The sequence below is a fragment of the Vicia villosa genome, linkage group LG7 (assembly GCF_029867415.1).
Source record: "Vicia villosa cultivar HV-30 ecotype Madison, WI linkage group LG7, Vvil1.0, whole genome shotgun sequence".
NCBI lineage: Eukaryota > Viridiplantae > Streptophyta > Magnoliopsida > Fabales > Fabaceae > Vicia > Vicia villosa.
In genome coordinates, this window is record NC_081186.1 from 86041528 (window position 1) to 86056717 (window position 15190).

General features: G+C 37.8%; 1 protein-coding gene across 1 annotated transcript; it reads left to right on the forward strand.

The window, feature by feature from the left end:
• Nucleotides 1-13262: 13262 nt before the first annotated feature.
• Nucleotides 13263-14418, forward strand: LOC131621063 (cold and drought-regulated protein CORA-like). Its single transcript, XM_058892270.1, has 4 exons — nt 13263-13438; nt 13533-13631; nt 13797-13940; nt 14054-14418. Exons 1-4 carry the CDS (start codon nt 13327-13329, stop codon nt 14239-14241), a joined length of 543 nt encoding a protein of 180 aa, XP_058748253.1. The 5' UTR covers nt 13263-13326; the 3' UTR covers nt 14242-14418.
• Nucleotides 14419-15190: the final 772 nt, after the last annotated feature.

Below are 15190 nucleotides of genomic sequence, written 5' to 3' on the forward strand. Positions count from 1 at the left end.
AGTTACTAATCTAATATTTTCTCCGTTTTAAAATAGATGTCTTTTTTCCTTTTTTTATTTGTCTTAAATTATTTGTCTCTTTAGAATACCAATATGATACTATTATTTATTTCCACTAAGTTATTCTTATTTATTGTATTTTATTTCATGTAACTACTCAACTATCTATTATTAATAAGGTTATTTTAGCCGATTTTCGTTCTCCGGTGCGCTGTGCTTTCCGTCGGCGTGGCTTTGGTCCTTTTGTTCTCTTTTCTCTTAGGGTTTTGGTCTGTTATCATCTTTCTGGTCTTACAGAGTTTTCGTTTTCCATGTTTGGTGAGCGAGGAGGGTTTCAAGGCGACGGTTGGAAGAGGGTGTCGTACGCTCGTTCTTTCAAGAAGGGTCATACGAGTTGGGATTGTTTTCCTTGGGGAGGGAGAAGCCTTAATCTTCCCAATGATGGTGTCAAGCAGGATGTGATATCTTTCTATGTGTCGGAGTTCCCTAATTCTCACTCGGCCAAGGATTTATTCGATCTTTTCGGATGTGTGGATAAGGTTGTTGAGGTTTCTATCGCGCCAAGGAGGAACAATGTCGGTAAACGATTTGGTTTTGCTCGTTTCGTGGACGTTGAAGGCGACGGGAAGATGCTGGCGATTCGCTTGGACAATATCTTAATAGGAGGAAAGAAGATTCATGTGAATCTTCCTAGATCTCAGAGAGGTAGGATTTCCCAGGGAGGAGGTGTTGATTTTGTCAGGAAGAAGGGGATAGGTGTGCGGAGAGGAAACGGAGGTGAGGGGAATGGCTTCAGAGACGCGCGCTCTTTTGCAGAGGTTCTGTCTGATGGTGGTGGCAAAGGTGGTGTTGAGAAGACGGTAACAGCTTCGTTATCATTCATTTCTTCTACTGAGAACAGGGAGAGATTCAATAGGGCTTTTGTGGGGAAAGTTTTAATCCCGGGTTCCCCATACAACATTCAAATTCAGATGGAATTGGAAGGTATATACGCTGTCAAAGTTTCGCCTCTCGGAGGTAATTTCTGTTTATTGGAAGAGTTGGAACAGGGGTATGTAGAGGATTTTATCGTTAAGGAGGTTTCGTGATCGTGGTGGAACACTTGGTTCAGTGAGGTCAAGAAATGGGAAGAAGGAGTGATTGACGCGAGTCGTGAAGTTTGGATCAGAATATACGGCATTCCGGTTCACGCATGGGATTCTGATTTTTTTGTGAAACTGGCAGAATATTGGGGATCATTTATCTGTGTTGATGAGAATACAACGTCGGGTAGATGTTTCGATGTCGCAAGAATCGTGTTGCGAGTGTCCTCGGATTTCCTATGTCCTGAATCGATTCATGTTAATGTTGATAACAAGAGATATTGGCTGACGTTGAGGGAAGACGCTTTAGGTCAATTTCGCCATGGTGCAGGTATTTCGAATACTCATACTACTCGTGACTCCTCTGATTCTGAGGATTTGAACAGTGATGATTTTTTAGAAGACAATGCTATAATTAGGCCAGTTTCTCCTACTGATTCAATTGAACACTTCACTGATTCTATTGATGGGAAGGGTGGTAAATTGTTTTGGTTGGGACAATATGGGGAGTCTAAACCAGTAGTGGGAGGCAGCGGGAAACAGCAGGTTTCCAGTGGCTATCAAGTTGCGGTTTCGGTTGATTCCAGTACTGAAATGCAGGGGGCCGCGGGAACAGTTTTGTCCCCCTTGAAGGGCAGTGCGGCTGCGGTTATTGTGGGGAGGGATGCAGTTTCAGGCGGTGTTTTTGGGGGTGGACACTTTAGTATTAACTCTGTTTTTCTGAAAGATTCGGCGGATGGTTTGGTGGAGAGTAGCGGTAGCGCTGCTGACTCTGTTTTGGCCCCTAATTCAGTGGGTGCAAACGGTAATTTTGATGAGGCATTAGCGCACATTCGCAAATCTGGTACAGGGATGAATCATGTGGATGGTGAAGTTTTTTTGGAGGTTAGTGATGGTATTAAACTGAAGGAGAGGCAGAGGGACAGGTTAGGTGATAACAGAAGCAAAAAACTAAAGTGGAGACTCTTGAAAGATATGGGAGGTCTAGGTAAGAATGAAGGTAGAGGAGGAAAAAAGTCTAGTACCAAATTTGGCAATGGAGGGAGCTGTAAGGTTATAAATAAGGTGGTTGATAGCGCCATAGTTTCTAAAGGGGCTGGTAGTGGGGATCTTTCAAAACATATTAGCGGAAGCTCGTCGGCTTATTATGGCAACCATAGGGAGGAATCCGATATCCGGAGGAGTAATGCTAGACAATGGGAGTTTTTGGAGAATAATGTGAGTGAAAAATTATGGTCGGCTATTGTGGCGTTGGGGGTGGTAGACGTGAAGGGTCGGAGTAACCTTGTTTCTTTATTAAATAATTTGGAGAAGAGGGGAGGTAAGGAAAAGGAAGGTAGGAAGGAGTCTTTTAGTGCGTACCAATGATTATAGGATCGTTGAATATTAGAGGGGGAGTGAATGCACTCAAAAGGAGGAGGATTAATTCTTTAATCAAAAAAGGCAAAGCGGATATTTTTTTAATTCAAAAACTAAGGTGACGAGCATGAATGAGGAGATTGCTAAGAGCTTTTGGGCTTCTTCGGAAGTTGGGTACTCTTACTCGAATTTGAGGGGTAGATCGGGGGGTTTGCTCTCCTTATGGAATAATGAGAAAATGGAAGTTTTGTTTAGTTTCAAAAGGGAAGGCTTCTTGGGGATAAAATTGAGGTGGGATCTTAATCTTTATTACGTAATTAATGTGTACTCTTCTTGCGACTTACACAAAAAGAAGGCTTTGTGGGAGGATCTATTATCTTTGAAGGAAAAGTTCAAAGATGGAGAATGGATTATGGGTGGGGATTTTAATGCGGTGAAAGATGGGAAAGAAAGAAAGGTCAAAGTCGGTTTGGTTAACAATAGAGAGGCGGAATTATTCGCGGAGTTCATTGATAAATCTTCGTTGGTGGACATTCCATGCAAAGGGAAAAAATTCACTTGGTTTAGTGGAGATGGAAAGGCGAACAGTAGAATCGATAGATTTCTTTTGTCTAGTGTTGTTATCAATAGATGGGGGGTGGTTGGACAATTGATTGAGGATAGAGATATTTCGGATCATTGTCCGATATGGATTAAGACGGATATTGCCAATTGGGGTCCTAAACCTTTTAAATTCAACAACGAATGGTTCTCTTTGGATTCTTTTTTACCTTTTGTGGAGAAGGAATGGAAGAGTATGGAGGTGGAAGGTAGAGGTGATTTCATCTTGAAAGAAAAGCTTAGGATCTTGAAAGACAAACTAAAGGAGTGGAACAAGGAGGTGTTTGGGAAGATAGATTTGGAGTTGGAAGAGTGTGTGCGTAATATTAATTTAGCGGATGAAAAGATGGATTCGGATTCTAGTCATTCTTTTATTGGCAATCTCGACTTGAGAAAGGAAGCTAGTGGAAATTTTTGGAAGAATTTAAGGATTAAGGAGAATATGATTATTCAAAAATCTAGATCTAAGTGGCTTAAAGAGGGAGATGCTAATAGCGGTTTTTTCCACAAGGTGATGAAGCAAAGAAGAAGTCAAAATCATTTAGGCCCGATTCTTACACCCGGAGGTTTGAAGGAGACGGTGGAGGATGTTAAAGAAGAGGTTTGGAATCACTTTGGTTTAAAATTCTTGGAAACGGAGGAGGTTAGACCGGTGTTGGATGGTATTCCTTTCAATGCCATTAGTGCGGAAGAAGTGGCGGATTTAGAAAAACCTTTTCTAGAAGGAGAAATTAAGGAAGCGGTTTGGGATTGTGGTGGAGATAAAAGTCCGGGTCCGGATGGGTATTCTTTTCTTTTCATTAAGAAATGTTGGTATTTCATTAAACTCGATTTTGTGAAGTTCTTTAATCATGTGTTTGACGGAAGATCTATTTCTAAGGCCATTACTTCATCTTTTCTCTCCTTAATTCCAAAAGTTAATAATCCTTTAACCTTGGATGATTATAGGCCTATATGCTTGGTGGGATGCATGTATAAGGTGGTGGCAAAGTTATTGGCGTGTAGATTAAAAAGAGTGTTTAATTCTATCATCTCTCCTTGCCAAAGTGCTTTTGTCCCCGGAAGACAATTGTTGGATGGAGTGTTAGTGGCGAATGAAGTGGTGGATTTTGCGAGAAAAGAAGGTAAAAATTGTATGCTCTTTAAAGTTGATTTTGAGAAGGCATATGATAAAGTTAGTCGGAATTTTCTTCGTTACATGCTTAGGAGGATGGGGTTCGGAGAAAAATGGTTGCATTGGATGGAGCTTTTTGTGTTCAATAGTAGCATGTCGGTTTTAGTTAATGGGAGTCCAACCAAGGAATTTTTGGTTTCTCGTGGTTTGAGGCAAGGCGATCCTCTTTCTCCTTTTCTTTTTGTTTTGGTGGCGGAAGGATTAGCGGGCCTTGTTGTTGTGGCGGTATAGCGGCAAGCAACAAAAGATTTGGAAGTATTCATCCGGGATTTATCGTGTCCACAGAGATCGGTGAGAAGAACTGCCGTTCGACTATCTCGTGTTCTAAGTTTCATGAATTGGGTGCGGAAAGTAAATGCGGGAAAAGTAAATAAAAGCATATAAACAATCTCAATAGTCTAAGAGAAATAGTTATGGAGTTGCATTTCGTTCTACCCGTCGAATACTTAAATCTGAAGATCTATCGCTCGACACTCACAATACGCATCAACATCACCGGGCATCACTCGAGATGCCACATCGGTGCCCATGTCTGCAACACCGACGAAAGCTCAACCGTACTATTCACATCAGCGATTTCTCCACCGACACAAACAACACAGAGGCATTAGACTCGATACCCACTACGATTGTTAGTCCTAAATCCATGTCTGCAACCCAGAAACTAACAGTTATCATTCCTAATCAAGATCTATGGTGTCCATGTCTGCAACAACACAAATCCAGAGCATTTAAGCAAAAAGATCAAGAACAACAACAATGATGATTTGTAAAGCGAATATATAAACGATCCCAAGATCCACAAATATACATACAATAAGAGTAGAAACAAACATACAACACCCACCATTGGAATGAAACAAAGGGAAGAGAGAAGATGAACCGGAAAGATCTCACCGGTACAATGAAATCGAGTCAGATCCACGATCAATCCACATGACGTCGCACCCAATGGTGTTTCCTAAGCCTCTAAACTACCAAAAAAGGATCAGAGCTCAACTTGTCAAGAAGAGGTGATAAAAAACCTAAAAAAATCTGTTATTAACTATTTATACAAAACTGAGTTTCGCAGTGGGCGCGACGCGCCCTATTTCAGTGCGACGCGCCCTATATAAATTTACCAAACCGCCCTAGAGCGCGAAGCGCCCTAATCCGGCGCGACGCGCCCTAACTTCTGCCAGACTATGTTCTTCAAACTCAAAGAGGGCGCGACGCGCCCTACAGCGCGCGAAGCGCCCTGCACCAGAACAGCAGAATTATTTTCTCTTTGCTCTCGCAGCCGTGTCTTCGACACTTTATTCCTCAAGGCTCCGAAAACGCAAGAATACCTACAAAAATACAACAAAACTATCAAACGGTATAAAAGTATATGAAAATACATCTATTCACAAAGTATACGTATTTACACAAAAACGGGGAATTATTCAAACGGTATTAACAAAAAGCATTGATAAGTGCCACTTTTTACATACACAAAATAACTACAATTTGGAACTTAACAACTCTCCCCAACTAGAATCTGTTTGTCCTCAAACAGGGCCAAACACTCGAATCGCAAAAGTAAAAATCCAAAGAATCAAGAATCGACAAGATTTGGAAAAACAAAACAATTGTACGGTTCAAACAAAAACGTACGAACAAAGTAAACACTTACCACTATCCTACAACGACAACATGAAAATGAAACGATTCCTAAGTACAAAAATCATACAAAGCATTCTAAACAAAAACAAGCTCAATCACGAATCACGCCTAGCAAAAACTCATCGGTAGATGAAAAAAACACCAAAAGGTGAGGACTTTGAACACTCATCCAACAATCTTGCAAACAAAAGACAAAATTATGCATTCATCTAAAAATAGTATTGAAAATGCAACGACACGAATCACAAGGGCAATTAAGGTTGTAATGTGGCTCGGTTAACAAACAAGTGATAAGTCCTAAAGCTAATCGAAACAAAAAAAAACTTGCCTAAACCTAAGGGAGCGATCAATCCACAAAGTTTCACGCACCAAAATCTCGATCAAACTTCTTCTTTATCACAAATTGTCAAACCAAACACAAAACTTATTAACACAAATATTTATTCCAAACTCTTTTTTTTTTTTTTGTTATGTTCTTTTTCAAACCTTTTCTCTTTTTTTTCTTTCTTTTTCTTTTCTTTCTTTTTCACATTTTTTTTTCTTTTCTTTTCACAGCCTCATAATCAATTAACCAAAAAGTAAGTAAAAATTCTCTCCCCAACTTGAATTCAACCAAATTATCAAAGTGTGAATACTCCCTACTTTCTAAGGCAAGGTAAAAATTCAAACCAAAAATCATGGTTGAGGGTTCAAGAAAACAAAGAATCAACATCCATACAAAAATGAGAACCAAACACTCATAGACAAGCATTTAGCAAAAACAACATGGACATTGACAAAAAGGCTCAAAAGGGATACTAATGATCACACACTCACAAGGTGAATTGAATATTTGGCTATGGTAGTTGTGCTCAAAATCAAACAAGTGCCTTGATCACTTTCGTGCATTCACAAAATCAATACAAACGAAAGATTAAACATAATAATATCCAGTTAAAACAAGAATTGTCGGTCTCTCGCATATATATACAATGGAAAGCCACCTCACATTTATGGTAAAAAGGGAAACTAATTGTGATTCAAGTCATGAGCAAGTTATGCAAAAAGAATGAAAAGTATGAAAATTGTACAAATGAAAAGTCTCCTAAACATGCTATGCTATAGAAAGCGATAAACGAGTACCTTGCAACGTACAAATTCGATCAATCATTACCGCACAACCGGCTTGTTGAATCAATCAAAGTTGGAGAATTACCAAATGCGACTCCAAGTAATCGGGCCAAAATTTGAGTCTAAACACAAACAAAAGAATTAAAAATAAATCGATAAAATACTATACTATAAAGCCTTGGTGTAAGTGGGAAAAAGGCGAGCCGAGTGACCCGTTAAAAAGAGGTCACTGGCCAAAAGAAACCCAGCGCGCGACGCACCCATGAGCGCGCGACGCGCGCTACACCAGAAAAACCAGACCAGTCTAAAAAGACAGATTTTCCAGTGAGCCACCACTTAACACCTACACAACTCAATTACATAAAAACAGAAAAATAAAACCGTTGGGGTGCCTCCCAACAAGCGCTCGTTTAACGTCGTTAGCTCGACGCCTTTATTGTTTCGCGAATGGTAAGAAACTTCCTCGCGGTACGCCAATGCTTTCGCCTCAAACGCAACCTAAAGAAAATGACCTGCCCAAACACTTAATCAAAACTATACGAAACTTAAAACATAAAACCATCGCAATGCGATTAATCTCAACCAATCCCCGGCAACGGCGCCATTTTGTTATGGCGGTATAGCGGCAAGCAACAAAAGATTTGGAAGTATTCATCCGGGATTTATCGTGTCCACAGAGATCGGTGAGAAGAACTGCCGTTCGACTATCTCGTGTTCTAAGTTTCATGAATTGGGTGCGGAAAGTAAATGCGGAAAAAGTAAATAAAAGCATATAAACAATCTCAATAGTCTAAGAGAAATAGTTATGGAGTTGCATTTCGTTCTACCCGTCGAATACTTAAATCTGAAGATCTATCGCTCGACACTCACAATACGCATCAACATCACCGGGCATCACTCGAGATGCCACATCGGTGCCCATGTCTGCAACACCGACGAAAGCTCAACCGTACTATTCACATCAGCGATTTCTCCACCGACACAAACAACACAGAGGCATTAGACTCGATACCCACTACGATTGTTAGTCCTAAATCCATGTCTGCAACCCAGAAACTAACAGTTATCATTCCTAATCAAGATCTATGGTGTCCATGTCTGCAACAACACAAATCCAGAGCATTTAAGCAAAAAGATCAAGAACAACAACAATGATGATTTGTAAAGCGAATATATAAACGATCCCAAGATCCACAAATATACATACAATAAGAGTAGAAACAAACATACAACACCCACCATTGGAATGAAACAAAGGGAAGAGAGAAGATGAACCGGAAAGATCTCACCGGTACAATGAAATCGAGTCAGATCCACGATCAATCCACATGACGTCGCACCCAATGGTGTTTCCTAAGCCTCTAAACTACCAAAAAAGGATCAGAGCTCAACTTGTCAAGAAGAGGTGATAAAAAACCTAAAAAAATCTGTTATTAACTATTTATACAAAACTGAGTTTCGCAGTGGGCGCGACGCGCCCTATTTCAGTGCGACGCGCCCTATATAAATTTACCAAACCGCCCTAGAGCGCGAAGCGCCCTAATCCGGCGCGACGCGCCCTAACTTCTGCCAGACTATGTTCTTCAAACTCAAAGAGGGCGCGACGCGCCCTACAGCGCGCGAAGCGCCCTGCACCAGAACAGCAGAATTATTTTCTCTTTGCTCTCGCAGCCGTGTCTTCGACACTTTATTCCTCAAGGCTCCGAAAACGCAAGAATACCTACAAAAATACAACAAAACTATCAAACGGTATAAAAGTATATGAAAATACATCTATTCACAAAGTATACGTATTTACACAAAAACGGGGAATTATTCAAACAGTATTAACAAAAAGCATTGATAAGTGCCACTTTTTACATACACAAAATAACTACAATTTGGCACTTAACACTTGTGAGGAAGTCCATTGATATTGGTGAATTCCAAAGCTTTGATATTCGAGGTTCTTGCAAGGTGGATTTGCTCCAATTTGCGGATGATACTTTAATTGTGGGGGATGGGAGTTGGAGGCATGTGTGGGCGATAAAAGCGGTGCTCCGGGCTTTCGAAATAGTATCGGGCTTAGGCATTAATTATCACAAAAGCATGTTGATTGGAATTAACTCTAATATCTATTTTTTGGAGGCGGTTTCTCACTTGTTTTCTTGTAGGAGGGAAGATAGCAATTTCTACTTTCTTGGCATCCCCGTTGGATTCAATCCGAGGAAGGAATCCACGTGGAATCCTCTTGTTCTTAAGATGAAGAAGCGCTTGGAAGGATGGACAAATCATTTTTTGAATTTGGGAGGTAGGACTACTCTTTTAAAGTCCGTGCTTAGTTCTTTAACAATTTTCACATTATCCTTTTTTAAAGCTCCAAGCAAAATTGTGAAAAAATTCACAAGCATTCAAAACAAGTTTTTGTGGGGGGGAGTGAGGGAAAAGAGAACCATTCATTGGGTGAGGTGGGAGAATGTTAATTTACCTTTGGAGAAAGGGGGGCTTGGAGTGAAAAATATTGCTTTATTTAATTTAGCACTTAATAAATGGAGATGGATAATTATTCAAGGCCAAAATTCTTTGTGGTATAACATTTTGAAATCGCGTTATGGAGATTTATCTACAAAGGTCTTTTGTGTTGATAAAAGCTTTAAAACTCATTCATCTTGTTTTTATTGGTGGAAGGATTTATTAAAGATTGGTAGTTGTTTTTTGTTGGATCCCTTGGTTGAGAATTGTAGGTTTTCCATTCATGATGGTTATACAACTCCTTTTGGGAAGCTAGGTGGTTGGAGGATATGGTGTTGAAAGAGTTTTTTCCGGAATTATTCAAGGCTTCTTGTTTGAAAAATGTTTCGGTGGCGGCTATGGGAGGATGGAAAGACGGTAGTTGGCATTGGAGTAATCTTGGTATTTCGATTGATTTCTTGGAGAGTAGCGGGTTAATGGAGAATTTTTGTGCCTTAAAGGAGCGGTTGGAGACTTTTGGGGGTTGGTCGGAGGGTAAGGATGAGGTGGCGTGGCTTGCTAATCCTAGTTTGGTTTTTTCGGTAGCTTCTTGTTACAATTTCTTTGAAAAAATGCGTATTCCGTTTGGTCCGAAAAATAAGTGTGATGATGTTTTTGGTTTGTTATGGAAATTGGAGGTTCCTTTTAAAATAAAAGCTTTTGGTTAGAGACTTTTTCTCAACAAGCTTCCAACAAAGGATCTTTTGGCTTCTAGAGGTTTGTCTTTCTCTAATGCTAATTTATTATGTACTTTGTGTGGTAGTTGTTTGGAGGATAGAAATCATTTCTTTTTTAGGTGCCCGATGGTGAAAAGGATTTGGAGGGAGGTAGCTATTTGGGTTGGTAAAGAGGAAAATAGGGAGGAAGATTGTTTAGCCAACTTTATGGAATGGCACGATTTTTTCGATAGTATGAAAGTGAGGCATAGAAAGGAGGGTGTTGTGTGGCTTGCGACAACGTGGCATTTGTGGCTCTTAAGGAATGGGGTGTGTTTTAGGAGAGAAAATTGGAGCGTAAATAATGCCGTTTGGAATATTAAGTTGCTTATATGGAGGTGGTCTTTTTGTGGGAATATTACCCATTCCAAATACTCTTTTTATGAGTTTATTAAGGACCCTATGTTCTTCATCTCGTAATTGTTATTTGGTTGGTAATATTCTCTTTGGTCGGCTATTTCCGGCTTTTGTAAGTGGGTTGAAGAACCCTTAGTTCTTCCGTTAATGATATTTTCTTTCTAAAAAAAAAAAGGTTATTTTAGTAAATGACACTCATTTTATTATTAAAATTAATACAATTAATCATTATCTTAAAAAGTGTGAAAATCTCACAGATAACATCTATGGTGAGACTATATGGTCTGTTTGATAAAAATAGTGGTTGACTGATAGACTAGCTTATAGCTTATAGCTTATAACTGATGACGGATAGGTAATAGCTTATAGCTGATGGTTGAGACTGATAGTTAATAAGTTAATTGAAGTGTTTGGTAAAAGTAACGGTTCAGCTAACTTATAAATATAAAATGACATAAAAGTTATTTAATACATAATTATTTCATTATATTAAAATAAGAGTTTAACGGTAGTGTACTAACAGTGTAAACTAATTTTACACATACAACCAATCAAAATCCTTACACTTGCCATGTCATATTAGCTTTTTTTAAATTAAAATTGTGTTTTAATTGGATACATCGTTGTGATTAGTTGACAGTGTAAAAATATTTTACACTGTCAATGCATATCCCTTTTCCTCTTAAAATAACTTATAAAGGATAAAAGTAAGTTTTCTCCAACACCATCTCCCTTGGCAAGACTCCAATCCCAAAAGGGCCACCAACAAGATTTCGAAAATCCAGCATCTGAAATAGAAATCGAAACTCAGATCTAAGAATCAGATTTAAGAATGGCGGCGAAGAATCAGATCTAGGTTCGGTTTCGGTTACTATTCCTCCCTCAGCTTTGGTTTCGGTTTCGGCACATCCAGGTTCAAGATCCAGGTTTGGTTTCGGGAGATCCAGGTTCGACGGTGCTTCAAGAGAATTTTGGAAAACATCTCAGAAAAAACCATGGAAAAGTTTGAGCAATTTCATTGTTTCGGTTGCAAGAAGTACGCGATTTCTAGATACCAAGAGAAGAAGAATATTGTTTGGACATGCACATCCGTGTGAAGGGTGGTAGTCACACCTCTCAGATTTACACCATCAAGCAAAGCATTTTCTGGGTTTTTTAGGTTATTGTTTTCGGTTCATGTTTTATACTGTGCAAAATGAACCAAAAATTTTCAAAATGTTTGAATCTAGAAGTATGTTGGTTCTTGATTCTCTCTCTATCAATTTTGGATTGAAAGCGTGTAGAATATTGAGTAGAATGTTGTTAATCGTGTAAATCATTAAAAGGATTAGGTTCTTGATTCTTCTCTCTAACAATTTTTGTTCATTCCAGATTGGATTAATTTTTTTTATTCTTTACAGATTTTGAAATATCATTTGAAAAGATTTGGTTGATTTGGTTTTTGATTCTTAAGCGTATAGAATATTTGTGATTTGGTTGAAATAGATGTAATTCACTAAAAAAAGATTTAGTTCTTAATTGTTGAGCGTCTAGAAAATTATTGATATCTTGATTATTGATTATTTCCAGATTTTCTGAGATAGATAAACTTAATTCTTGATTTATTTTTTGTATTTTTTTAGAACAAAAAATTGAATTTATTTTTAATTTTAATAAATCTAAACCATTGAAATCATCTCTTATCACGTGGCTGACATCTATTAAAAGAATTGGATTAAATAGAGGTATTTAATTGCCAAGTGTACATGACATGGCAAAGGTATTTGACTTTACTAACAGAGTTAACAGAGAAGGGACAAACGTGACAACAGTTTGGAGAAATAAGGGATCAATTTGGTCGTGTTAAAAGAAAAGGGACTAAAATGGACTCATAGGTATAGGTAAGGGACCAAAAAGAATATTAAACCTATTTTTAACTTACGGATTGTTTTAACTAGTTTTCGAACATGTTAATTCAGTGTGTGTATATATATATATATATATATATATATATATATATATATATATATATATATATATATATATATATATATATATATATATATATGTGTGTGTGTGTGAAGAGTTACACCTGAAGAATAACACCAAAAATTATAGACGATCAATAACTTTATTTTAAATATTTTTAAAAAAAAAATCATCCGTTAAATTCAAAACATAATATCGAATTTCTATTTAAGTCTCGAATATTTTCAAGCACTTTCTCTAACTTTATTTCCAACTATAACAATAGTGTGTGAATTATTTAAAAATAATTAGCTCATATTCTTTTTGTAAAAGAATTAACTTGATTTAATAATTTTTAAAAATGTGAAGCTGTACTCTTTAGTTTGCACTTAAAAAAAGTTGTTTAATAAATATAGAATAGTTTGTTGGAAAACCAAATTTACATTAGGTAAATGGTATTTCAGGTAGGAGTACTATATAATTCAATAAGACAAAGTTTCTAAAATTTACTTATGTTGAAAATTTCAAATTATAATAATAGTTTAATTTAGAGAGCCGGGTGGAGTTTCTTCTCCTTCATACAATGAAGCAGCTATTATTTCAAAACTGTCATTTTCTGCTAAAAACAAGTAGACAAAAACAGCACACCTTCATTTTTTACCCTTCCATCTTTACTAGTTTTAAAGATAAAGTTGATTAATACATGCTAGCTACCATGCCAACTACTATGTAAAGGTTCCGTATTCATTCCTCCTTCCTTCCACTATATATAGACCACACTTTCTTACTATTTTTCTCATCCTTCACTACCAACTATCACATTTCAATTGATCTTGAGTTGAATACAATGGATTCCAAAAGAGCAATCCTCGTCCTTGGCCTATTGGCCATGGTTCTTCTCATTTCATCAGAAGTATCAGCCAGAGACTTAACCGAGACTTCCACTAATACCGAAGAGGGTGAGCTAGCTATACATTATTTTTCTTAATTTGAGCTTAAAATATATTTTTTTTTCAGAGCACAATATATATGAACATACGGTTGTATTTGCAGTAAATGATGCCAAATATGGTGGTGGACACGATCATGGTCATGGACACGGCGGTCACCATGGTGGTGGCGGTCACGGTGGACATGGATTATCCGACAATGGTAACTGATTATATAACATAAGTAATAAGTAACAAATTTTAAGTATAAATAATGTTGGGTGTTTAAGAAAAGAGTTATATATAAACATCATTCTTTTTTGGATGTGTATTATCTATCTTGTCTTGCCAATATACGTATATAAACAGTACATGGTTGTATTTGCAGAGGTTGTTGAAAAGTCAAATGAAGTAAATGATGCCAAATATGGACACAATGGTGGTGGTGGTAGTCACTACGGAGGTGGTGGACATGGTGGACACTATGGTGGTGGTGGTGGACATGGTGGACATGGTGGTGCTTCCAACAACGGTAACTGATTATATCACATTCGTAATAAGTAACAAATTTTAAGAATAAATAATGTTGGGTGTTTTCTGTCTTACTATTATATGTATATAAACAGTATACGGTTGTATTTGCAGAGGCTGTTGAAACAAATGAAGTAAATGATGCCAAATATGGACACTATGGTGGTGGTGGTAGTCACTATGGTGGTGGTGGTAGTCACTATGGAGGTGGTAGTCACTATGGTGGTGGTGGACATGGTGGACATTATGGTGGTGGTGGAGGACATGGTGGACATGGCGGTGCTTCGGACAATGGCAATTGATGATACCATCATGCATGATGCACGTTCTAAGTAATAAGTTTCATGAAAATGAATAATGTTTGGTGTTAAATAAAAGAGATATAGATAGTCATCAATCTGTTATGGTTATGTATCATCTTTGTATATGTGGTGAATGTGCTATCATTTGTAATATATCAAATATCATCCTTATTTCTACTTTGCCTCCTTTTATGGTGTTTTTTTTTTTTTTTTGGATAAGCAACTTTCATTCAAAATTAAAGCACCAGGGATGCTCAACCCAAATACACCATAATGATCTCTATTATTCAAAGATAATCTAAGAGACATTTACATCATTCGTAGAAATTACAAATCAACCGGTTTGATCCTATTTGAAGCCACCACCACGAAAACATCTTAATTTTGTGGACAACCTCCTCAATATCAATAACTTCATTGTTAAAAACTATCTCATTCCGAGCATTTCATAAGCACTAAATTGTCGCCAACCATACCGCCCATTCCCTGCCCTTAGAAACCTTCCCCTTCATAACTAGATAAAACTTGGAGAAATGATTCCAACAATTGTCTACTATACTGTCGCGATTCTACTGAACCATAATATCAAGCCAGCTACAAACGGCTATCCAAATTCCTCTCGTCGTGTTGCATGCCAAGAATAAGTGCTCAATGCTTTAAATCGCCTCATTACAAAATACGCACCTACTATTGTTCAATCCTTCAATAATTCTCCTCCGACCCAATTGTTCGCGCGTTGCTAGCTTATTTTGTAACATTCTCCAGCCAAATACTTTGACTTTATGCGGGGTTTTCGATTCCCACACCCAATTCAATATCTCCCTGCACTTGTTATCTAACAGAGAAACCAATTGTCCTGCATTAATTTATCATAACAAGATCTTACTAAAAATTCACCTCCATATCAAAACACCAAACCAGTCTATCTGGCATATTGCGTGACAGGCTG

Excerpts from the sequence above, each read along its gene's own strand:
- LOC131621063 (XM_058892270.1), top strand. The coding sequence starts at position 13,327 with ATGGATTCCAAAAGAGCAATCCTCGTCCTTGGCCTATTGGCCATGGTT. Across the intron at positions 13,632-13,796 it reads ACATGGATTATCCGACAATG|AGGTTGTTGAAAAGTCAAAT; the intron begins GTAACTGATTAT and ends TTGTATTTGCAG. Across the intron at positions 13,941-14,053 it reads TGGTGGTGCTTCCAACAACG|AGGCTGTTGAAACAAATGAA; the intron begins GTAACTGATTAT and ends TTGTATTTGCAG.